Genomic DNA, 27331 nt, shown 5'->3' with positions numbered 1-27331 from the left:
CAGCAGCACTACGGAACTCAGCAGGACAGAGCACAGGACACAGCACCACTGGACTGATACTGCAGAATGTGTGAACTTGGTAATATTGCAGTACCAATGGACTTATAATGCTGGATTGGTTTTGCAAATTTGGTTATAATTATTATATATTTTTTTTTTTTTTAAATTTTTTATTTTTTTTTACTTTTTTTTTATTTTTTAAAAACTTGGGAATAATGGGGAAATAACTATGCCCTTAGAAGCACAGAGCACAGGACACAGCACCACTGGACTGAACAGGACACGACACAGGACCCAGCAGCACTACGGAACTCAGCAGGACAGAGCACAGGACACAGCACCACTGGACTGATACTGCAGAATGTGTAAACTTTGTAATATTGCAGTACCAATGGACTTATAATGCTGGATTGGTTTTGCAAATTTGGTTATAATTATTATATATTTTTTTTTTTTTTAAATTTTTTATTTTTTTTTACTTTTTTTTTATTTTTTAAAAACTTGGGAATAATGGGGAAATAACTATGCCCTTAGAAGCACAGAGCACAGGACACAGCACCACTGGACTGAACAGGACACGACACAGGACCCAGCAGCACTACGGAACTCAGCAGGACAGAGCACAGGACACAGCACCACTGGACTGATACTGCAGAATGTGTAAACTTTGTAATATTGCAGTACCACTGGACTTTTACTGCTGAATGTGTGAACTTGGTAATATTGCAGTACCAATGGGCTTATACTGCAGGATTGGTTGTGCAAATTTTGTGGTAATTAAAAAATATTAAAGTAGTTTTTGGTATTTTTTAAAAAAACTTTTTTTTATTTTTTTAAACACAGGGGAATATTGGGGAAATAACTATGCCCTTAGAAGCACAGAGCACAGGACACAGCACCACTGGACTGAACAGGACACAGCACAGGACCCAGCAGCACCACTGACCTCAGAAGGACAGAGCACAGCACACAGCACCACTGGACTGATACTGCAGAACACAGCACAGCACAGCACAGCACAGCACAGCACAGCACAGCACTAAACAGCACAGCACAGCACAGCACAGCACAGCACAGAACTAAACAGCACAGAACTAAACAGCACAGAACTAAACAGCACAGAGGACCACCTAACACACCCTCCCTCTACCCTGATCAATGCCCGAGTGAAGATGGCGGCGACTAGCGGGGAATTTATAGGATCCGAGTATCGCGAGATCCGACAACGGGATTATGAGTCAGAGCCTCAGTTTCACTTTTGAATTTGGCGCCAATACCCGGATCTGTCTCGGATCCGACTCGGATCCGCAACGTTCGGGTGGGCTCGGATTTCAGAAATCCGAGTGCGCTCATCCCTAAATCTAACACCTGAAATGTGCTCACCTTGCACACTGCTCGAGATCAGTTTGTGTTGTGGTCCCTCTGGCACATTTATTTTTTCTTGTTTGATAACAGGTGTTATTACATCAGTGGTATCTACAGTGGCCTTCTCACCATTAATTCTTGCTTCTGACAAAACAATAATCATGCGTTTGCATTGGTTCATGTGACAGTAGAATGAAATACATAAAGTCCCTCAAACAGGTACACTACACGGCTACACGTGCTACTCACTTTTTTTAATGTTTCTATGGATTCGCTCCAGCCTCCTAGCCTCTTTATTTTTAAGGTCCGACCACCTCTTCTGCACTTGGAATTTATTTATTTTCTTTCCAAGTTTTTCCTTCAGTAATCGCAGTCGTTTTTGCATTATCAATTCCTTTCTATTATTAACTTTTCGGTACTTTCGATTTTGACAGTCGTAGTCGTACTGGTCCAGTATTTTTTACCATCATCTCCATCTCTCTTGGGCTCATTGACTTTTCTCTTTTAACTGCAGTACATTCTTCTTGAGCATCTCCATCCCCCACCGTAACCTTTTCCAACATTTGTTGGCCCTTCCAGCACCATTTGTGAGTGCGTCTCCGTCTCCATTGCTTCAACCCCCACTAACACCTTCTCTTCATTCGCCATCTTCTCACGTTCCTCGGCGCCAGACAGGCTCCTCTATAATTTTATACACTCAGACATGGGCGTATGTTTATCTTGTGTACCAATCAGTGATGATACCCGCAGAGAATGGAGCATTGTGGGTGATGCCTATTCGTGTATAATAACCTCGTGTATGGATTCTTTTTTCTATAACTTTAACCCGTTCATGACCATTACATACGAAGGGATTTTACGATTCTTCTGACCTGATCATTCGTTCACATATACGGTAAATTACTGAATGTGGACAGATCATTAAAAATGTACTTAGACAGAACTTTAACTATTCATAGCATGGACTCTTCTGGTCCTCTATGATGAACTGCAGAGGGGTTGGTCAGCAGAATATTGCTTGGTGGATCAGGGCCACTCTTTATCAGGCTTATAGCCGTTTGGGAAAATATATGGTCTTGCTCTACTAAGTGAGTGCTTACTGGGCGGTGCAGCAGGGGGCATCAGCGAGCAGTTTATTGGACAGCCATCTAGTCCTCCGTCCACAAGTTTACAGGTTTTACCGTTTCATGGCTAGCTTTGGTTGTAAGGTTTTTGTCTGTGTGCACCCTCCCCTAGGAGCATCTTTGAAACGTCCCCATAGCAGCAGTGACCCCCAACTGGCAAGAAGTAGATCATAGGATTTTTGTACTCACTGTAAATCCATTTCTCCAATTCCATCTGGGGATTAGTGCAGTCCCACCCAGTTATTCATGTCTGAAAGTTTGTTTGGTGTGTGAATTTGTTCTTTGTGTTCTTCTGTTTACCCTATTGTTAGAGCTTTGTAAGCTGTGAACTGGAGAGGGGAGGAGCTTCAGAATTTCAGATGTTTAACCCCTATGTGCCCAACTCAACCCCCCATAGTAGCATTGTCCCCCAGATGGAATCAGATAAATGGATTTAATGTTAGTATAAGTAACACTCCTTGGTAAATTCACCTCTAAAAATCTAAACCCAGGCAGACTCTGTATTTTTAGCTCTAGACTGCAAATATCACCATCTAGTGGTATCTAGAATTACATGACCAACAAACCTACAAAATAAAAACAGTTGATAAACACAGCTGATAAACACTGTTACCAACCCTTACAAACCCTATTTACTGACCATTTTGTGAAACTGTACTGACAGTTTTTTCTCAATAATTATTATGGTACACCATCTAAGTAATGTAATTAGCGATCTACAGGACAAGGGGCATCAGAAAGTGGATATAAGGGACTTGCATCACCTCCCGGGTGGCTGGTGTTTGATTGTTATGTGTAGTTTAGAAGTGTCAGTAAGATGTCATATTGTTACTGATAACTCTATATAGGTTTACTTACAGATATTATTTTGAGTTATATTTTTCCTGGTCAGTAATGATAGCAGGACAGGAAATCATTAACAATGAAAATGCCGCATAATAAAGTACAATAGTTGCATGGCTACAAAGAAAGCCAACCATCTGTGGTTCTGTCAAAGTGACCTAAAAATGGGTGAGAGTTTGCTCATTCCTAATTATACAGCTATAGCGGGGCATTAGATATGTGTCACAAATAGGACATTAGATAGTTAGGTCTCAGAATTATCCAGCTATTATATGTACAAATGTAGTAGTCATCTAAATAATTATTAAATTGATAAATAAATGAAGGGATTCCATAAATATATATACATTCTGAATAGTACATTCCACAATGATTAGGACAGTCACTCACTGCTTACACTACTGTCCAGCACTAATATTGTCCTAATTTAGATAAAATAAATATTGTGGAATAAAGCCCTTAAAATCCACAGTCCCATATTAGGACTGTATTCAGCTCAATACACCCTATAGTGTACTGTGATATCATCTGATTCAAGATGGCATAAACCTAGGTGGATACATATTTATATGCAGTAAACAATTTGTCACGAACAACACTCACCTGAGCCTGTGTGATATGGGTGTGACAAAGGGTTAATCAAAAACAACCACCGTGTCTGTCTAAAAGGACTAAATCCTTCCCTATCTATGCCACACACTATGTCGTACTAATTATGTCACCACCAAGGTTTTTTATGAAGAGCTGACACTCTTATTTAGAAAGCCTAAGGTTCTCCCTTAGAACTAATCTCTCACAATTTGCTTTAATCAAAGTTAACATAGACCACAATGTTCTCCCTGGTTTTCAGCTATGTAGCGTTTTCACCAAACTGTCGCGTGAATTTGTAAGAACACAGAGACTTAAACTTATTAAGTGTAATTTAATATGGAAAATACATCCACAATGCTTAACATAAAACAACTAATAAAATAACATACAAATATAACGCAATGGTTTCTTATAAAATAAAAAGGATAAAACACAGAATCGATAACTCATGTATAATCAAGTTTCTGGTGCTGGGAGAAGTAGAACAATGGGACAAAATTCTAGAAACACTAAGATATTTTTTGGAGCAAAATATGGAGAGGAAAAGAATAGCCACTGCACGGGATCTGCAACCCCGTAAATTCAACAATATAGATAAAAACAAAGCGCAGTGGACTAGCAGATCCTCTACAAAACTGGAAGTGCAATGTGAGTGGATTAAACAGATTTATTAAAACAATATCATCAATTTTTAAAACATAGATATTTCTCAATGTGTATTCAACATAAGCAGATCTCTATTCATAGGGGGTATCGAATAATAGGTGCACCTATATTAAATTATCTTAATCTGATTGTTCTCATTCCCTTTAGACCATACTTGTTAAAGGCTCATATAGTTGGTTACCAGGTAGTCAATACAATGGATACCAAATTGTGTATATACCCGGGACGGGGAGAGTTTGCCACCTTATCAGTAAGTCTGTGTAATAGAGCAGTTCATATGGCCACGATCAACGGGTCCACCGGCTTGAATATCACTTTTAGACACTGACACGTGTATACATATTAGAGGACGATTTGAGATCGTATAATTGTTTCAAAATCAAGGAAGGCTTCCTTCTTATATATAAAAGAGGAAAAGGTTCATATCATGATGTAAAAAGCCCGTCATAGGGTACTTGCTTACCCACCGTGGTCAGAATATATCCTCCGCTGAAATGTATCAGATCTCCCGTCTTTAGGGTTGAAAAATTTATAGAGGTAGTCTCCCCGTATGATCCCGGTTAGAAATTCCTTAGCTTCAAATAGTCACATACACTTGAGTGATTCTAAATAGTGAGCCTCACTATTTGGATATATTCTGACCACGCCATCGGCCGCTCACTGGCCAAACAGGAATTTACAGCCCTTTGCTCCGGATAGGAACTAAGCGTATGCTATCTAGTCTCCGGAGGAAATCAATCATTGGCACTCAGAGCGTGTCTGCGGGAGACGGAAAGTTTCAGAGCGGGTGGCCTTACCGAGATGTCCACGGTGGGTAAGCAAGTACCCTATGACGGGCTTTTTACATCATGATATGAACCTTTTTCTCTTTTATATATAAGAAGGAAGCCTTCCTTGATTTTGAAACAATTATACGATCTCAAATCGTTCTCTAATATGTATACACGTGTCAGTGTCTAAAAGTGATATTCAAGCCGGTGGACCCGTTGATCGTGGCCATATGAACTGCTCTATTACACAGACTTACTGATAAGGTGCAAACTCTCCCCGTCCCGGGTATATACACAATTTGGTATCCATTGTATTGACTACCTGGTAAATAACTATATGAGCCTTTAACAAGTATGGTCTAAAGGGAATGAGAACAATCAGATGAAGATCATTTAATATAGGTGCACCTATTATTCGATACCCCCTATGAATAGAGATCTGCTTATGTTGTATACACATTGAGAAATATCTATGTTTTAAAAATTGATGATATTGTTTTAATAAATCTGTTTAATCCACTCACATTGCACTTCCAGTTTTGTAGAGGATCTGCTAGTCCACTGCGCTTTGTTTTTATCTAGAACAATGGGACAATCTTCAATATTAGATTGACTCCCAAAGGGAACCTAGGGCACTCTCACCTCTTTGTCTGTTTTACCCAGTTTGTTTATTACTGTGTTTGTCCCCAATTATAAAGCGCTATGGAATATGTTGGCGCTATATAAATAAATGATGATGATGGATAGACTCACTGGTCAAATCTCAACCCACTGAATAACAGTGTGACATGAGTGGATCTTTTTCCTATTCCATGGAAGACCTAGCGTTACTCCACAGGATAGTCCACACATGGGGGACACTGGCACTCACTATTTAAGTCAAGCGCTGCACATTTCATCTGTGTCACCAAGACTTAGCAGGGCAGACTACCTGACCAGTCATCAGGGGCGGCACCACCATTGGGCAATTCCCTAGGTACCAGTGTTAAGAGGTGCCTGAAACACTGGATGAGTGACATAAATATTTTAGGTTAATTTGGTTACAGTTGAGGACTAGGGAGAATCAATTTACCTTTTCCCCTGGTGCTAAAATGTTATAGTTATGGCCATGGAGCACTGTCAGTAGGAAACAATTACACAGCAAGAGTATACTGATTGGTAGTAAGCAGTTGTCTGTGTATTAACAGTAACAGGTATAAGATGACATCTTGTGGTCATAGCTTGTAAGTGCATATATAGAACCATTATATTTCCTTCAAAATATCAATTTATCTTTGTTTTTTTTATTTTTGTGTAATTATTTGTGCATTTCCTTTTCTTGTTGATGTTTTGGTGTGTATAGCTGAACTTTTAAGAGTGAACCTGCTGCCCTCACACAGTGGAGGCATCCATTTGTAATTTAACCAATACTGGTACCAATATTTATGTGCGGTCACTTTGAAAAAACACCAACTGTATCATATTTTCATAGTGAAACTGAACTGGCCCTCATTATGCTGTCTGTAACAATAGCTTTATGTATAGCTGATTCAGTCTTATTCATTGTAAGTGATTACAACATATTATTTGGTTAAAAAAAATAAAAGATAGTTGTCAGAGGGCAATGCCTAGTTTGCCTATGTGGTAAATGAGAATGCATCCTATTAATTCATTAGCGGGCAGATTTCCCTAAATGATGTCACTGGCCCTTGTTAATTGATAGGATGTATTCTCTTCAATATTTGTATTTCTCGCACTTGGTGTTCAGGACAAGATTTGGATATGATTTTTATTTTTTATTGAATACTATACTCGAGAGTGAAAAATTTCTGTCAGTTTTCATGGTAATCAAGTTTAATAACCTCCAATATTCTCCATAGATAGAAGTGTGAGTCAGTTTATGTTGTGTTCAACAACAGCAGGAAGCTATTATATATATGAATAGTCTGATTATTGTTTGTTCTTTCAGCACCTGATGGGCCACCTCAGGAAGTTCAACTCGATCCCATCTCCTCTCAAAGCATCAGGGTTACTTGGAAGGTGAGTGAATGTGCAACGATGGTGAATATATATTCAAAAGTATTGGTCAAGGTTCACGGCTTCCTATTTGGTGTTGGCTGCCATGGATTGGATTGTTCAGTAAAGTTGTTTATTATTTATTCATAACAAATGGGGCTTATTTCATACAGTAGTGCAAGGTGTATTTACCTGTTATTTGCTTCAATGCTTTAAACCGTTTAGAAACAAATGACAACTAGAATTTGGTTGCTTTGAGATGCATCATTTTTTCCCACATTTAATTATGCATTACTTTTTAGTTAATATCCCAAAAAGTATTTTCTGAGCAGAAATTTTTAAAAATGTATCTGCTGTGATATGCTGTGCACAGAGCTGACTGTATGGGCATTTATCTATCATATCAACCAACTGGGAAGGTTTGTTTTACCTACATCAAAAGATTAGTTCTGAGAACCTATTTAAGAGGAGTCAGTAAATATCATAACAACAAAATCATTTTTATTACTACTTATCTTACTACAGTGTCATTACTATCTGATCAGTTTAGATGTTGCGTTGAACTGAATTTAGACAATTCTATGCATATATCTGTTTGCTGTAAACTGCATTGGATACAGTTGATTATTCATGAAACACCTTTGGGATAACAAATATAAACTGCCTGATGAAATAAAAACATGGATGACAAATACAGAAGATAAAGTGGTGTGTTAGTCTAAGTCACTGGAAGGCGTGAATAATGTAATAAAGTTATCTAAAGATGGAAAATCACTGCTATAGGGACTCACCCATTTGCAAGGAACCTGATTTAACAGTTAACTAGGTTTAGGGCTATAGGGTGTAGGGTTGGCACTGAAGTAATGCTTCCACTTTGAGAATTGATTCAGCTTACCTTTTATTTTTTTTGCACAGGCCCCCAAAAAGCATCTACAGAACGGCATTATCCGAGGGTATCAGATTGGCTTCCGGGAATACAGTACAGGGGGCAATTACCAGTTTAATATAATCACTGTTGACACCACTGGGGATAGCGAGGTGTATACTCTCGACAACCTAAAAAAGTTCACACAGTATGGAGTGGTGGTGCAGGCTTGTAACCGGGCCGGTACAGGGCCATCGTCTCAGGAAATTATCACCACCACGCTAGAGGATGGTAAGTGCTTGACCAGGTTGTATTTCCTACTGTGTGTGGCCAGGGTCATTTATGAGCTTATATGTATGGGTAGATTGAGGTGTCTGCGGGGTGCATACCTCACAACTGTCCCTATTTTGACAGTATGTCCCGATTCACTAAGGGGCGTGACTTAATGGGAATGTGGGTAGGTATTTGACAAGATATTTCCATTTGTGGGCGGAGTTTGGGTGCAACTGCCCGGAGTTTGAGCGGGGACGGCCTTATTCTGTCCTGCTTTTGGGATTCAGAATGTTGGGCGATATGGTTGCAGGGGCAGGTGAAATTTTGTTATATGTGATGGGAGGAGCCACGTGGATCTTTACAGAGTGCATGGAGCATTACTACACCTTATTATGCACCCGCATGCAAAAATAGTTTCATTTTCCATAAAGTGATTATTTCATTGAGATTTAGGGAGAGGGTGATACTTTTTTACTTGTCCTTGGAGGTGGTGAAAGCCACATCATGGCATAGATTGTCAGGGCTAGATGCATTTTTGACCAATGTAATGAAATATGCAAACACACAAAAGGGACTCATGTAATGAAGACAATCTAATGTCTCATCGCTGTGCTGATTAATAGAACACATACATGAGGCTGAACTCAGCAGTATTTTAGGAGAAAAATGTAAAAGTTGCAATGAATGTAGGGAGTGGTCCTAACATGGGAGTACATTGGACTGTATTCTTTCCACCCTGCAAATTTCAAGTCAGACCGGCCATCCTTCAAGATGTCTCAGAGCGTCTTTTATGCAAACTATTTTTATTGAAAAAACACAAAAGAAGAAAACACATTAGTTTACAGTAAATCAAAAACATCATGACGATTGTAACAAAAGATAAGATGTAACATCACATTGTGGGATGATCATGTCCAGATGTTACATAGTAATGTACACTATGGACAAAAGTATTTGGACACTGTAATGACATTGTCACAGAGCCTGAGTTTAGAATAGATCTCAAAGCCCCGCTCTAGATAGACTTACCCCTAGAGAGGTGCGGAGCCTAACGGGAGAGAGGTATTCACCAGGGATCCCCGCAAGGGAATATGGACTTAGCCGCTCTCTAGCCACAAGTCACGGTCCTCTAAGGTGGATTAGAGCAGGGTGAGATGGAACCTTGGAGTGGATCAGGACTGCTGGACAGTAAGTGCAGAGGTTCAGGTGAATGGCAGTGAACAGTAGCATTGAGGTCTTTAGAAAGCAAATAGCTGAGAACAGGACTGATTATGAGGCACGAGGTTCCTGCAACAAAACCGCAGGTCTTGAGTGTGGAACAGGTAACACAGGATACCAACTGAGAAGTGGTGAACTGCAGAGAACTGATGCACTGAGATCTCTGGAAAGCGAATAGCTTGAGGATAGGACTGATGATGAAACATGGGGTTCTTGCAATAAGACCACAAGTCTTGAGCGTGGAACAGCCCCATACCACTATTCTTCTTCCACCAAACTTCACAGCCTTAATGCAGTCAGGCAGGTAACGTTCTCACAGCATCCACCAAACCCAGATTCGCCCCCCTGACGGCCAGACAGAGAAGTGTGATTCGTCACTCCACAGAACACATTTCCACTGCTGCACATTCCAGTGTCGGTGTGCTTTATAGCAGTCCATTGTCATTGGTCTTGGTGTGAAGCTTCCATGCAGCTGCTCAGCCATGGAAACCCATTCCATTAAGTTCCTGCCGCAGAGTTTTTGTATTTACATTAATGCGAAGTTCGGAACTCTTCAGCTATGGAATCAGCAGAGCATTGGAGACTTTTACACACCATGCGCCTTAGCAGTCGTTGACGACGCTCTGTGATTTTTCGTGGTCTTCTGCTTCGTGGCTGAGTTGCTGCTGTTCATAAACGCTTCCACTTTCTAATGATATCACTTACAGTTAACCGTGGAATATCCAGCAGGGATGAAATTTCACGACCCATCTTATTGCAAAGGTGGCATCCTATCACAGTACCACGCTGAAGTCACTGAGCTCTTCAGAACGACCCATTTTGTATCACAAATGTTTGCAAATGGAGACTGCATGGCTAGGTGCTTGATCCTCTACACCTCTGGCAACGGGTCTGATTGAAACACCTCAATTCAATAATTAACAGGTGCCAAATACTTTTGTCCATATAGTGTATATACATATTGGTAGAAACTGAACAGCATGTGACGCATGTAAACTGAGGAAACACATATTGACAAGGAAAATTACAGAAGGATGGGGAGGCTGGTAGGAAGAACTAGAAGCATAAAGAGGTACCCAATTAAGATGGAGGGTGCAGGGTTTAATTCGGTCTGTCACACAATGATCAGGGATTGTGTAGTGCTTGGATCATACGAGAACTATAGGGGGTATTTTGGAATTTGAGAGGTCTCCAAGCGTTTTTCTGAAGACTTGTTTTATTTCCATTGTCCTATGGAACCTCACACTGAACTTAATTCTCATTTAACGTGGTCATTATTGTGCTATATGTACATTGACAGAAGATAATGGGAATGTTTTGGTCTAACAGTCATGTGAACATGTAAACAAGCTAGACTAAAATCTGCTGTACTATATATTGCTGATAACAGGACAATGTATTTAGTGACTTGTCATATGTAATGGTCTTTCACAGAAATATGGAAGTAAACAGTGCTGTTCTGGCATTTAAGAGCACTACTTTTATTCCTCTTTTTGTGTGCAGAAATTTCACTTCAGACTTACTGTAAATAATGCACTGGATTTTCCTATATCAGGGACAGAATACAATATTTGTAAATATTTTAACATTGTCGAAGTCTCTCTGGGTGAGTCCGGGAATGCCATCGTCAAACACCTTTGGGATGAAGTAAAATATATCGGATGTGTTCTCGTTTCAGTGCCTAGCCGCCCCCCAGAGAATGTCCAGGCAGCTGCAACCTCGCCAGAGACAATAACCATCTCTTGGTCTACCCCTTCCAAAGAAGCCCTCAATGGCATTCTCCAGGGGTTCAGGGTTATCTTCTGGGCAAATCTTCTAGATGGAGGTACGTAAACTTCTTCTTCGTATTGGGAATTGTGACAGAACATATGAGGAATAAATAGTTAGAAGAAATGTCTCATTGTTACACTTTATAGCACAGTTTCTTCTAACAGGTAAATGAAGAAAATGAGCAATAAAACTTCTCTTTACCACCCTGTCTTATTCTCGCTGTTGTAATGTCATTCCATTGATCATATTAGCGGTTTATGTGGGCGAAGGACCCTGTCTTCCTAATCTCATTTCATCATTCAGACACAATTTGAAGTCTGCAGTGAAACCTGGCAGCTTTTGTCACAAGAGGTTTCTCAGGAACACAGTGAGCATGCTCCTGCCAGTACATGGGCCGTCCACACACTCATTAATATTCATGCCTGCCCAGAGGGTGGGTAGCTACATGCTGACATATATAAAGTGGAATAACAAAGACATTGTGTGGCTGTACCAGACAGTAAATGTAACAGATACCTTAATATGTTGTCTGTTTCATGACAGCACTTTAATGAGGGGCTGTGAGTAGCTGACTGTTATGCTTTGTATCAGACACACTTTGGTCAGGAAGACATAGGCAAATCGAGGGGGTTTCCTAGTGCCTGGAAACCCCCCTCCAAGCCTGGGGAACTGTATGATTGAGGTGGCTGGACCCTGCTCCGGCTTCATACGACTCTGCTTGAAAAGGGAGAGCTGCGGGCACCTAACAGTAGTTCACCTAACAGTAGTGCACGCAGCATTGCCCGTGTATATTATAGGGATAGGAAGAGTTGGAGAGCAGCCAAGCACTGTCTAATATTATAGCTACGCCCCCATGTTTGCTTGTCACGCCCACTGGCAGCGTGGTGTGGAAACCCCCCTCTACATATCCTGTGTTTGCCCCTGGAAGAGATACAGCATCCAATATAAATCCCAGTGATCTGCTAAGAGTATAGAGAACAACATCCTGCAGTGCTCAAACCTAGCTGTCAGACTTGTATTCTGTGTCATGACGGTTTCATACATTGGGCTTAAAAGAAGCATTGTTTATTAGACGTTTAAGTGTTTGCTTAAACTATATGCTTTACCTGGGAAAAACCAAAAAGTTGTTGTACTGATTCTTCATTTAATTATATAAAGAACACATTTTCAGATGTTCAGTACAGTATATATATTATTATAACAGGGGTCTTAGGATACAGGCCAGAAGGCTGTTCTCTGACAAAGCAGAGACTCTGCCACTATCAAATCAACTGCTGGGTATTGATATAAAAAAATATATTTGTAGGACAGTTTTGGTATTGATGGTATTGTTATTTCTGTTTTCTTCTTTCAGAACTTGGGGAAATAAAAAATGTTACCACAACTCAACCATTACTAGAACTGGATGGACTTGAGAAGTATACAAACTACAGTATACAGGTGCTAGCATTTACACGGGCTGGAGATGGGGTACGCAGCGAGCAAATATTCGTTAGAACCAAAGAGGATGGTAAGAGTTATAATGATTAGGGCTCTTTAGTAGACACCGATCATTTTAGAAACAGAAGAAAAATGATATTAAAATGCTTGTTGCTCAAATCTTAGGCAAACGAACTTCTGTTTATATTTGTGTGTGCCTATTGTATTTGTTTTTCTCAGTGGTATATTAGCGTAAGCAAAATTTTAGATGGTAACCCTAACCCTACAGGGGGGGATTTTCCGTGTGGGAAAATTGGACACTTTAAACGAGCCTGTAGAGGGGACTAGAGGGTGTCCAGGATCATGGTGTAGAGTTTTGTCTTTCGCCCGCTCCATCGTGATTCCTGCGTCTGATCCTGCATTTAACCCACAAACTACCCTACATATCTGGTTGCCGTGAATCTCTGCTCCATCCGGAGTTGCTCGTGGGTTTGTTTGCCCTGGTGCAGCGGCTAGAGGGAGACTGGGATTCAGATCCCTACTGCACCAATAGAGGGCATGTCCCTTGCAGTGTTTTTGAGATTTTAAAATTTTACACGTGATATTTATCCCGCTGCTGGACCACGGAGTAGCCCCAACCCTTTATCTGGCCTTTGTGGAATCCAAGGACTATTCCGTTTATAATTGTTCCGTTAATAACACTGGGAGGTTTGTGGGTATGGTTGTGTGGTGAGTGTTTGGGGTGTTGATTTAAAGTATAGATTTTTTTTGTGCTTATTGTTTGCATTAAATGTGCATCTTTTGTAATAAAGGTTCAGTACTCTCCTTCTAATCTCTGTCTGTGTGACCCTGAACCTTGGTTACCAGGATTTTCCTCTGTGTGCCTACCCTAACGTCCTGGTATCATCACAGTCACCTGTGATGCATGAAATTATAGGCTAAACCCTATGAACCAGTAAATGCTGCCACGATCAGTAACTCAATATGCAGTAGTAATAGTTCATAGGGTTTATCACACTGTTCAGGAGCTTCTTACAGTTGTAAGGTCCTGGGATGTACTCTGGTGCAAACACTAGCTCTGGCTGTAGTCACTGTCTCCAAAGACCTCCTGTTGCTGGACAGAATTGGTGCTGAGTCTACACACAGTACCGACTGTCGTGGACTCCAGACCTCCTCTAGATGCTGCACACCTACTGGACAACAGATCAACACTGGGTAATGACAATGCCCTCTGCATACAGGTTCACAACTGAACAGTGGCATTGGATATCCTCTAGATACAGGATGACCACTGAACAGTGGCATTGGATATCCTCTGGATACAGGATGACCACTGAACAGTGGCATTGGATATCCTCTGGATACAGGATGACCACTGAACAGTGGCATTGGATATCCTCTGGATACAGGATGACCACTGAACAGTGGCATTGGATATCCTCTGGATACAGGATCACCACTGAACAGTGGCATTGGATATCCTCTGGATACAGGATCACCCCGGGACAATAGGTTTATTTAACATCTGGACCTGGGTAGTAGTGCAGACACCACTTCGCCCCCTCCTGGTTGCTTCCATAGTGCCTGCCATCACATTATTATGGTGCCCCCTCCTCTCCATTACCTCAGCACAAGGCATGCTGGGAATGTAGTTTGAGTACTCTGGCCCCCTCGTCCAACAGCCGGGAACAGATGTTTCATATTACAAATGATAATAACAATAATAAATCTGATCAGCGGTTTTAAGCTGTAGTGAAAACTAGTGACTCAAAAAAGTATAGCTGCACATTTGCTGGTACTGTGTGTGTGCTACCTGATATACCAAAACGATCCACTAGAGGCCGCCAGCTGCTCACTCTACAATGTATTATGAGGATTAAGCTGCTGCTGTGTGTTGATAAGTTTCTCCTGCAGCAGCATCTTCAGCTTCCATTTGTCAGTCCCATTCAGTGTGGTCTATAGTAGTGCACAGCAAACATTTATCTTACACTTCTAACTGATACAGGGTTTGGGGTTTTTTTGTGTGAAGAGTGCAGAATGTGTTAGATTTGTATGGTATCTTTTGTAATACCTTAGTCACACTCCGAGAAAGGAGATATGGAGAAGATCTATATTTTATATGTCCTTGAGTATTAAATAAAGACCATTTCATTATTATCTCCAAAATAACAGTGATATAATCCCATAAAAGCTATAGTGTAATTAGCTCTATGTATGCATCATGTAAACAGCAGGACCAATCATTCTCATACATCATTCTCTATTCTAGTTCCAGGTCCTACAGCTGGAGTTAAAGCTGCTGCCGCCTCCGCCTCCATAGTCTATGTCTCCTGGCTTCCGCCCCTGAAACTAAATGGAATTATCCGGAAGTACACGGTGTTCTGCTCACATCCGTACCCCACAGTAAGTCCCCATGCTTAGATACCTCAGTACAAGCAATACTTTTACTATCTTTAATGTTCCTTTTAAATATATTTTATTATAACTAGGACACTTCCAGCATCAGTGTTGTAAAGTGAGTGATATATGCTTGTTTCTTCTATGTCTTTTCATGTTCCCAAGGCCTTCCATTCCAGAGTGTGCATTTGGTCTGTTTTGGCTTAGGTGAAAATGTACAGACATTAGTTCATTTACTCTTTATTAATCCTGTGACTGAATGAATGTTGGATCCTTATTCCCTGAACTCCCAAATAATCCATTGCTACAGAACAAGGGACAGTGAGGATTCATTCTGGCCTTCTCATTGTGGCCCTTTGTATGGAGGGCCAGATGAAGAGTTATGGGAACCCCGGGACAAGCAATATGCCCCCTAAAACTTCATTGTGAATCCAGCCGTGTGTGTGTATTTAGATGTTTGAATGTATAATATATACAGTGTATCTATCTATCTGTCTATCTATATTTAATTATATAAAGCAAAAAAAACAAAGAAGGGGAAAAGACCATAAAAATAGGCCCCATAATCTTGCACCCCCTCTCTCATACACAGACGTATGCATTTCTCTTACACACATCTTACACACACACTCTGACACTGAAACTCCCATGGCCAATCGTGTCATTCTGACTTCGCCCCTGCAATGAAATTGGCATTTTGTTGCGGGCAGTGGGGCCAAAATGACGCGATTAAAAGTGAATCGCGTCATTGAGGCTTCCATCCTGCCCACTTCACTAGGAAGTAGGCAGCATGCGGGAGAAATGCCTGCTCTCCCGGGAGTCCGGGAGACTGGGCAAGTATGAACATGTGACAAAGTACCTCATGCCTCAGCGATGCCGCTAATTGCCATTAAGCGACACTGACATCCTACTTTCCTGCTCGACTGTTCAGTCCCCTCTTTGTATTCATAGCTATCACTATATGGGATTCAGTGTCATTCACTACACACAGGATACATTTCCTCTGGGGTATCTCAGCTGCACCACGTTTTGTAGGGTAAAACAACGCTCTGGGTCTAACTGATTGGCCATTGCCATAAAGTAACCTGGATTAAATGTCTGTTTTTCCCAGAATCTGTTATGTTGTTATAATTACCTGATTTATACATTTCTATAATTTTATGGTTTATCGATTTCTGCACAACTTTAATTCTCATATTTCCTTCTATTACGTGGGAGAACAGCAGGGCCAGATTACAGATTTTGGTTTTGCAGAACCCAGAGATCCTGCTCTGCTTTCCCATGTTCCCCTTTTCGCAGTACCTGTTAGGTGCATCGGAGAACAGATCTCTAGGAATATGGGGGAGATAAACTAACAGACATCTGTTTACATCCTTCATTACCTTCATACAGACCATATCAAGAAGGTTCGGACCTGTGAATGTTCTTCCTGAACAGCTGGTCCTGGTTTCATAGAGAATGAAACTTGGAAGCCTCAGCAAAAGTATCTCCTGTATTTTTGTTGCCAGCTGTTTTCACCCATCACTTGTATACAGTGGAGGCAGCCATGTGTCAGAATGAGACACTATTTATAAGAATGTAGCCTATCAATTTAGTCTGTGCCTCAGTGATGTCACTGGGTCTTAATGACTTGTAAGACCGCATTCTTCTAAATATTGTCTCAGCCCACAAAGCATATTCGCCTAGTCTCCTGGAATATCCGGGTCCGGGAGACTCCTGGCACAGTAGTCCATGGTCCCACATCCCACGTAACTTCATCCTGAAGTGGGCGTGGCTTTGGTGCGATTCCACGTTCCCTGCTATGTGATGAGACGATCATGACCCGGTTGCGGGATTACACAAATGGCGTTTTTACGCCTCCCACACTTGTTCCTTGGATCTCCCCTGTGGAATCCCTGAGAGGAGGTAAATAATTTGATCAGTGGGCTGCAGTATACCTCTGCTGTGCAGAGGCTACAGGTGCCCTTCCATACCACACACAAGGTTTGTGCAGCTCTCTATGGTTCTAGATTTTACCCCCAATAAATGAACAATGTTATTAGAGTAACAAATTGTTCTACAAGATGAATTATGATTGTCACATCTCCATTGTTGCACATTTTGTAGAAAATACTGAATATAGCTGTGCAAATTTTTGAAACCTGTAGTTCAAGAATTCTGACAGCAGGTGGCAGTGTGGTTCTACTTTTTTCTCCCTCTTGTTTTTTTTTTTTCACCACCTCCCTGTAAACACTTTACACCTACGCAACTAAGCATTCGTCTCCTATAAATCTTACTGTGCAATTACATTGCATGGCAGATCGGCTCCTATTTATATACATCAATGTGTCCTCAGAGGGGTATTGGGTCAAAACGTTGTCACGGCAGTAATAAGTTCAGTTCCAAAATGAAGGAACAATCATGATTTCGTTCAATAAAAAGCTGCAGATTTCTTTCTTGTAATAAGTGTAAAATGCTGTAAAACAAATGCAGTAACAATGTAACAATGTATCCTTCTGAAATTGTATCTGTATCTGCATTTGTTGCATTTTCCATTATCAACTCTAAGGCAAAGCATCCAACTGTGTATGATGGGACAAAATTATGTTTCAATAAGATATATTTCTTTGTATGGTTTCATCTCCTACTGTCCTCGTTTTGCATAATGACATCTTTTCTAGCCATAATTTGAAGATTTATTTTACTACCTTCTCTACAGATCTGCAGAACATTGCTCTGTCCCAATTATTCCTTAAGACACACATAAATATTTTGCCAGATATCTTGTACTACTATGGTGAATAATCTGCCAATAAAGACGTTTCCCTTCCAGAACATCTGCATTTCTTAAGGGCAAATAATTTGTTATGAGAACTTAATTCTATCCATTTCCTTGTGTTTGAAGAACTAGATACACTATGTACATAACACCGTAGGCATTACATGATCCCACCCAGTACAAAACCAGCATTTCCCCACAGAACAAGAACCATTTACATATAATTTACATATATACCAATAAATGCTTGGACCGATGAATTGTGGGTAGATACATGCAAATGATCTTGTTTTCTCTTCTACACTGTAACAGTGCAATACACGCACTTTGCATAGATCCAACAGAGCTACAGAGACATAATTACAGCTCATGTAATCAATGCTATAAATTCTGATTATCGAGAACTATTTTACAGAGCTTTTTATAGACAGTCACTTACTAACCAGAAAGATATGGGGATGGAACACAGCTTGCTATGCGTTTTATGTCTGCAGAATAACTTGCTGCCTTATTTGTCACATAAAATAGTAAAAAATAAGAATATCACCTTCAGCTTCTGCCTACGAGCAGATTGGACCAACCCTTTAATTAATTATAACTCTTACTTTTTACAGCTAAGCTATTGCTCATTGTAGTTAGTGTATGTCAGTATAGGATCATCTGTACTGTCTTCACGAGTCACATCTTTACACTTTGATATTTTATTTACTTGGCTTTATGTGTGAATATTATTTGACTTCTGCTATATATTGCCACTTTCTTCAACGGAAAAGTCTTTGCGGACTCCCGCTAAAATGGGAACTACTCTAAAAGGGAGCACTCTCCACCTTATAGAAGTTCATTAGCAAGAATATCTCGCTGTTGCTGAGACTATCCCACATTCTCCATGTGATCCCTGATCCACCCATGTCCATCCAGAAAGTAATAAGCACAAAAAGGCTATTTCACTGCGCCTGATCATTCTGTCCGGTTTATTACTAATTCCCTGTGTCTGCCTCTGTATTGTCCAGTCTAGGAAGAGGACAATATGAAACAAGAAACCTGATACTCAAAACATGTTGCAGATCTACCAACTCTGAAAATAACTTATATGACCTGTTAATGATGCGTGGTGCACAGTATTTTGTAAAAGTAACATTTATTTATTTCTTGTGCCTTGAGGACATGAGTTAGGAAAGATGATTTATAGGAGGGGTAGAGGTGAAACGTATCTCCATCCCCTATTGACAGCTCTTGTAAAGTGAGTTCTGGCAAACAGCCAAACTGTGTCATGTGACTAGACCATCCAACTTGGACAAGTCTTTAATTAAGAGATTAAGTCAGACATTAATTTAGGAAGCTAGACGGATATAGCTGTTATCTTTCATTAGCAACAATAGAAATTAACATTCAAGCAACAGTGAGGTTACAAGATAAACATGATGAGCCTAAATCTGACCACACTCATTACCATTTTACAGCATACACTTAGTGACCACTTTATTAGGTACACCTTTCTAAATATGGTTGGGAACCCCCTTCGCTACCAGAACAGCCTGAATCATTTGTGTCATTGATTCAACAAGGTGCTGGAAACATTCCTTAGAGATCTTCGTCCATGTTGACATGATGGCATCACGCAGTTGCCAGATTTGTCAACTGTGAATCTCCCATTCCACTACATCCCAAATGCCATTAGAGTACACTGAAATCATTGTCATGTTGGTGGAACCAGCTTGAGATGACGTGTGCTTTGTGACATGTTGGAAGTAGCCATTAGAAGATGGGCAGACTTTCGTCATAAAGGGGTGCACATGGCGGGCAACTTCTCAGTTGCTCAATTAGTTTTAAGGGGCCAAATATGTGTCAAGAAAACATTACCCATTTTACTCCATCACCAGCCTGCACCAGTGACAAAAGGCACCATGCATTCTTATTATGATTATATGAGTTACTGTACCTTCCTTTCAGCTTGAACCAGTCTTGCATTCTTTGACCTATCTCATTGACAAGGCGTTTTCACCTACAGAATAGCTGCTTACTTGATGGTTTTGTTTTGCGCACCATTCTCTGTAAACTCCACACTGTGGACTGTTGAGCATAAAAATCCCAGGGGATTAGCAGTTTCTGGCACCAAATCATTCCACTATGAAAGTCATTTAGATCATATTTCTTCACCATTCTGGGGGTAAATGTATCAATGTCCAGATTCTTCAACTCCGGCGAGATCGGCGTCTTCAGCGCTTAAATTTAAAGCGGCGCTGCCTTGTAAAGGGAAACTTCCCTTTACAAGGCAGCGCCGCTTTAAATTTAAGCGCTGAAGACGCCGATCTCGCCGGAGTTGAAGAATCCGGACATTGATACATTTACCCCCTGGTGTTTGGTCTGAACAACAACTGAACCTCTTGACCATGTCTGAGTGCTTTTATGCATTGAGTTGCTGCCTCATGATTGGCTGATTAGATATTTGAATTAACGAGCAGGTGTACCTAATAAAGTGGCCACTCAGTGTATGTGGCCCAACAAATGGCTGCAATGCCCAATAATAATCAGAAATCTATTGGTTTGGACCAGTGATGGGCAAACTACGGCCCACGGGCCAGATCCGGCCCACTTAGAGGTTCTATCCGGCCCGCCAATATTTCCAAAAAATTCATTAAAATATGCATAAAATTATTAGGGCCGACCCTGTGTGTCAGAACCTTCATTTTTATGCCTTCCCAGCTATTTCCTCCATTACATTTCATCCTCCTTCCTAAAAGGACACATCGTATGTCAATCACTCAAACACCTGCCCGCCCCCTAATGGCTGAAAGTCATGTAAGAAGAGATGGGCTGGGCCATATACTAAGGCGGATTTCGATTGGCTGCTGTGTTGTCAGTTAGTGGCTCACCAGAAAGACGGATCTGCAGCAACCTGCTGAAATAAGTACTGTGTCTGTACGATCGCTGCACTTATAGAGGTAACAGTGCTATATAACACCCTCCCGTCCCATTCAAAACATTGGTATTATATATTTCGATATTTGAGTTTTTTAATAAATTATATTGGCCCGCCTAAAGTTTTTCTTTTTTATTTGGCCGCTCCTGAAATAGTTTGCCCATCACTGGCTTGGACTAAGTTCCATCAACATCCGATGACACTGACACCTGCCATTTCAGAAGTGATCTGTCCATTCTGTTCAAGGGGCAGTTCTGCCATTCCTCAAAATACTGTGGGTAACTTATATAGAGTATATGTTATATCATTTTTTTAAAGTATTTTTTCTGACTTTATCAGCACTCTGCAGTAAAAACTTAGAAATTGGTTGCTCACATGTTTAATCAAGTTCTAGTACATTTCCTCATTGCTATCAGGCCTGATGAACCACATGTATGTGGCAAAAACGGGCTCTATATTCTTCTAGAACAACTGGAATTTCTTTTAAACTGGCAAAAAAAACCCGTATCTTAGATAATCTGATTATTTTTTTTTTAACCCTGAAGATTGAGGAACTTCCTGGGGACATCTTGTGGGGCAGTGGAATAAGGTGCTTTTTTATATCAATAACAATTGGAGTTCCATAGGAGGGACATCCTTATCCTTTTGTTAATCAGCTGTGTGAAGCTAAATAAAGTTGGTTGGAAAAAAAAGTACAACCATGATACAGAGAGGACATCGTTCACTCAGGATCTGTTGTATAAAATATTCAGTAAGCAATGAAATAGCTGTATAAGCAGCCGCGCTGTAGATAGCCACATACATTTACTGCAGAGCCAACTGTATTACATTCTTTGTGAAGTGAAGATTTTCTGTTGAGGCAAATTTAATATTAAATGACTTTAGATCTGAAATTGATCTGCTCAGTTATGTGTGTTCCTTTCAGAGCTCTCGCAGATGTCAGCCCCAATAGCTTTTATGTATCGCTGGATCTTCATTGTGATCCAGTCAGCAGCTTTGTGAGAAAGTGCCGGCTGGGCAGGATAGTGCCGACATTGTGTCACCTTCCCCCAGACCAGTAAGCAGAAAATGTGCCCTGTCAGTGCTCAGACTTCTACCTACATACAGTAAGGGAGAATATACCGCACTGTATAACTTTATCTCTGGGTGTCAGTGCTCAGACTTCTACCTACATACAGTAAGGGAGAATATACCGCACTGTATAACTTTATCTCTGGGTGTCAGTGCTCAGACTTCTACCTACATACAGTAAGGGAGAATATACCGCACTATATAACTTTATCTCTGGGTGTCAGTGCTCAGACTTCTACCTACATACAGTAAGGGAGAATATACCGCACTGTATAACTTTATCTCTGGGTGTCAGTGCTCAGACTTCTACCTACATACAGTAAGGGAGAATATACCGCACTGTATAACTTTATCTCTGGGTGTCAGTGGTCAGACTTCTACCTACATACAGTAAGGGAGAATATACCGCACTGTATAACTTTATCTCTGGGTGTCAGAGGTCAGACTTCTACCTACATACAGTAAGGGAGAATATACTGCACTGTATAACTTTATCTCTGGGTGTCAGTGGTCAGACTTCTACCTACATACAGTAAGGGAGAATATACCGCACTGTATAACTTTATCTCTGGGTGTCAGTGCTCAGACTTCTACCTACATACAGTAAGGGAGAATATACTGCACTGTATAACTTTATCTCTGGGTGTCAGTGGTCAGACTTCTACCTACATACAGTAAGGGAGAATATACTGCACTGTATAACTTTATCTCTGGGTGTCAGTGCTCAGACTTCTACCTACATACAGTAAGGGAGAATATACTGCACTGTATAACTTTATCTCTGGGTGTCAGTGGTCAGACTTCTACCTACATACAGTAAGGGAGAATATACTGCACTGTATAACTTTATCTCTGGGTGTCAGTGCTCAGACTTCTACCTACATACAGTAAGGGAGAATATACCGCACTGTATAACTTTATCTCTGGGTGTCAGTGCTCAGACTTCTACCTACATACAGTAAGGGAGAATATACTGCACTGTATAACTTTATCTCTGAGTGTCAGTGGTCAGACTTCTACCTACATACAGTAAGGGAGAATATACTGCACTGTATAACTTTATCTCTGGGTGTCAGTGCTCAGACTTCTACCTACATACAGTAAGGGAGAATATACCGCACTGTATAACTTTATCTCTGGGTGTCAGTGCTCAGACTTCTACCTACATACAGTAAGGGAGAATATACCGCACTGTATAACTTTATCTCTGGGTGTCAGTGCTCAGACTTCTACCTACATACAGTAAGGGAGAATATACCGCACTGTTTTACATACCCATAAGTAAGCCGTAATATATAGCTGCTGTATCCCATTATTCACTGACTATTGTAAAACAAGAGGAGATGTATACAAATACAGGCGTGTCCATAGCAAACAGCTATGATCTAGTGTGGTCGTCCAAGGCTGGTTTGTGACTCCCGAATCTTACTGACAACCTCATTGTACTCTATTGTAAGATATGTTGTGACACGCTCTTTATAATGTGTTTATACCATATCATATACCCCCTCTCCTAAGCATCTCTTGTACACTACACGTACCACTAATCCCTCTCTCATACTACTTGCCATATTACACACAGCCCTGTCTTTCATGCGTCCCACTACTAACTGTGTCTCATGTTCTAACACCCACTAATCCACATTCCTCACATCTCACACTGGTATAACTCTGTGACCTTGGCGGAATAAGCCGAAAATGGTATCATCTTGTTTTTTGTGGACAAATGCTCCAAATTGTCACTGTTTATTCATGAGAGGAGAAGACGCCAGGAATGTCTCTAATGAGTTACTGGACTGGATGGTAAAAAGCCACCCAATTGGAAGTATAGGACAGCTCACAATTCTGTCCTTTTGCAGGGAGTAAGATCTTCACCTTTCAATGTCCTGGAACTATCTTGTATTACAAAACACAATCTCTCGCTTGCATTTGGGCACTATTTGAGGCACATGACTGTGCCAGGCCAGCATTTAACTAGAAACATGCCAGCGCCTGCCATCAGAAGATGTACAGTATTACACCCACCATCTTTATGCACAGAGCCATGCCCTTCCATTTAGAGCTAATGTGGCGCATTAAGTCACAAAACTGCAATAGGCACTGAGGGGTCATTTTTTTTGCATATTTGCAAATGACCCCATGTGAGTTCCATAGTAAAAAACAGTTTATGTCGCAAATTATTGTGTGATTTAATTATTTTTTATTCTTAACCCAATGACAACTTGTATAAAGCAATACATGATATTTAAATCACCTTACAGGCACTTTTGTACAATAAACAACACATAATTGGCAGCTATAAATTTTGGTTGCCATTTCAATTTTTCAATTGGTAGTAACTGGTGACTCTGGTGTGGTCTCTACTTGGTCGCTAGTTGACTTCCATAACAAAATTGATTAGGCAATAACAATTTTAGGTAAGTGTCAGCAGTATTCACAGCTGAAAACAAAAACTTTAATGCAAATGTTTAGAAAAGTGTTGGTCCTTTCCTCACACATCTCTGTAATAGAGCTTGAAGTTAAAAATATTTCAAGACCCAAAGGGGTAATTGGTAAATATTTAGAGATATGATACTTTGTAAACATGTAAAGAAACACCAGGGTCCTTGGTAAATGTTTTTAAACGGTAAATGTTTTTAAATGAAGGCAGCTCTCTGCTGCCTTCAATACTGTTGCCCATGCCTTCCTTTTGCAAACTCTCAAATTTATAGGCCTCTGTAACACTGTCCTCTCTTGATTTTCAGTCTCTACACATGACTCCACATCCCCCCCTCTTCCCTTACCTGTCGGAGTTCCCTAAGGTTCCATTCTTGTCCCACTGCTCTTCTCCCTCTACACCTCCTCCCTTGATGTCCTCATCAGCGCCTTTGGCCTCCAGAACTACCTCTATGATGATGATACCAAAATCTATCATTCATCCCCTTACCTTATGTCTCGTGTCTCCTGCTGTCTCTTGGCCACCTCATCTTAGATGTCCCAGCGCTTTCTTAAACTCAATATTACCAAGACCGAGATAATCATCTTCATCCCCTTCCAGGGCTCTCCCCCTCCCCCCTCTCTACATCTGTTAATAATACTGCCCTTCTTTCTGTCCCTCAAGTCCAATGCTTTGGGGTTATCCTCGACTCCTCCTTCTCCTTCAAACCTCACATTATTTCCTTTGCAATATCCTGCTACTTCCATCTCCAGACTATATCCAAGAAACAGCCCCTTTCTCACCACGTAAGCCATCAAAACTTATATTCACTTTCTTGTAATCTCCCACCTTGACTACTGTAATCTCCTTCTCTCTGGCCTACCTGAATCTCACCTTGCCCCTCTTAAGTCTATCCTCAATGCTGCTGCCCGCCTCATTTTTTTCTCCCGCCACTCTATCTCTGCTGTCCCCCTCCACCAGTCGCTACATTGGCTCCCCATGGCCTACAGAATTAAATTTAAAGTCCTCACCCTCACCTTCAAAGCTCTCAAGCTCCCCCCCCCCCACAACATCTCCAACCTCATCTCTACCTACACTCCTCCGCTCTGCCAATGACCACCTCCTCATTACTTCATTGATCACTTCTTCCCACTCCCGCCTCCAGGACTTTGCCCAGGCTGCTCCCCCACTGTGGAATGCTCTCCCACGTTCCATCAGGTTAGCCTCTACTCTCAAAGACTTCAACATGCCCCTAAGACTCATTTCTTTATTCAAGCATATCAATCTTCCTCCTAACTCCTTTGTCCCGGCTTTCACCCCCATTCCCCCAATCGATACAACCCTATTTGTGACTTTCCTTAGGATGTAAGCTCTCACAACCAGGGCCCTCCTTCCTCGTGTTCTCCTTCTAATATTCCATCACCCTCTGTACCTGTTGACCTGCTTCCATAGCCCTGTTTTCTTAAGCTCAGGCCAATATCCTGCTGATCCCTACCATCACTCTCACTCACTCTCCCTCATATACTTTGATCTACATTACCGTGTTACCTGTATACTTATTCATTCAGTATGTCTGCTCTTTGTATTTTGTTCTTCATGTATCATGTAATGTGTTATGGATCACTGCTTTCTGTATATGTCTTGTACGGCGCTGCGGACCATTTGTGGCACCTTATAAATAAAAGCTAATAATAATAGGGGTAATCGTTAAACCTTTAAAGAGGTACTTAGGAACATACAGGTAGATAATAAAAGAATCATACTTGGTATACTTGGGAACTTGTCATCTTACCTTATAGCCGGAATCTGGTGAAATAGAGTTTTCTTCATCCATATCCGTATACAGAGCTATTACTCCTTTGGTCATATGGACATTCCGTTCTATGTCAGCATCTAGGCTTTATGATTAGACACCTGTTGGAACCCTTACCCATATAGGTTCTTATCAGCTTGAGAAATATCTCAAGTGAATATGGATTTTACTTGTTTTATTATTTTTATTATTATGTACTGTATTTATCTATTGTTGGAGTAAACATATATACATTTACCGGTATATATCGAGTTATTTGCCTGTTTATCTCCATGCATAGTTATTTTTAACAGAACATCTCATGCGCAATCTGCTTTTTAGTTGGTATTATTGAAAAAAATGCAAACACTTAAGAAAAAGGTTTACTACTTGCTTCTTTTAATGATAACAGAGGGCAGGTAATTGGCCCGATGGCATATAAGCGCCCAAGTTGTGGTAAAATAAAAAAGATATTTATGCCCTGCAAGAGTTAATAATATTAGGTCTGTTATAATTAGTCAGCCAATCAGTAAATGTTTGGGGGGACTTGCCTGAGCTGGGAAGGTTTTATAATCATATGAATAGGCTGGTCTCTGCCTCTTGCCTCTGGAAATGTCTGCGTGGAGGTGGTCTGTTTTAGTTTCCTGTGGTGAACATGCTAGTAGTGCTTTTTTTTGGTATGTTTCTGTTATTGCATTTATTGTTTATTTCTTTGTGTATTTCTGTTTACTGGTCTTTTTCTGCTTTGCTTTTCTCTGATTTACCCCTATTTCTCAGTTTTTGCTGTACCTCTGCCTTTTTCTTTAGCTCATTACTATATTTATTTCTTTTCTTACTGCTTCTCCCCCATCCTGTTTTCACCTCCCCCCCTCAAGGCATTTGCGGCCCCACCACCATTTCACACCACCTCCAGTTTGTATTTCCACAGATCTAAAACTGATCAGCTTGGCTCTTGAATATGTTGGGTAGGAGAGACCATAAAACTGGTTGCCCTGCTCAGCTACCATTAATTTGGATGAGAGACCTGAAACAGGTCATACCTGGTTGAGGCATTTGAAGGGGGATCCTCTTAATAAAT

At 40.8% G+C, this 27331-nt stretch overlaps 1 protein-coding gene across 4 annotated transcripts in view; it reads left to right on the top strand.

The window, feature by feature from the left end:
• DSCAM (DS cell adhesion molecule) overlaps window positions 1–27331 on the top strand; it is a 397849-nt gene that overhangs the window by 248953 nt on the left and 121565 nt on the right. For all 4 annotated transcript variants that reach the window (XM_075197270.1, XM_075197269.1, XM_075197271.1 and 1 more), the window contains exons 16-20: window positions 7308–7378; window positions 8270–8510; window positions 11389–11535; window positions 12835–12990; window positions 15169–15302. In XM_075197270.1, coding sequence (XP_075053371.1) covers window positions 7308–7378; window positions 8270–8510; window positions 11389–11535; window positions 12835–12990; window positions 15169–15302 — 749 coding nt within the window. The remainder of the gene's footprint in view (window positions 1–7307; window positions 7379–8269; window positions 8511–11388; window positions 11536–12834; window positions 12991–15168; window positions 15303–27331) is intronic.

Source organism: Mixophyes fleayi, chromosome 2 (assembly GCF_038048845.1).
Source record: "Mixophyes fleayi isolate aMixFle1 chromosome 2, aMixFle1.hap1, whole genome shotgun sequence".
Lineage (NCBI taxonomy): Eukaryota > Metazoa > Chordata > Amphibia > Anura > Limnodynastidae > Mixophyes > Mixophyes fleayi.
The sequence above is the reverse complement of the archived record's forward strand: the minus strand, read 5'-3'. Positions and strand labels throughout refer to the sequence as shown.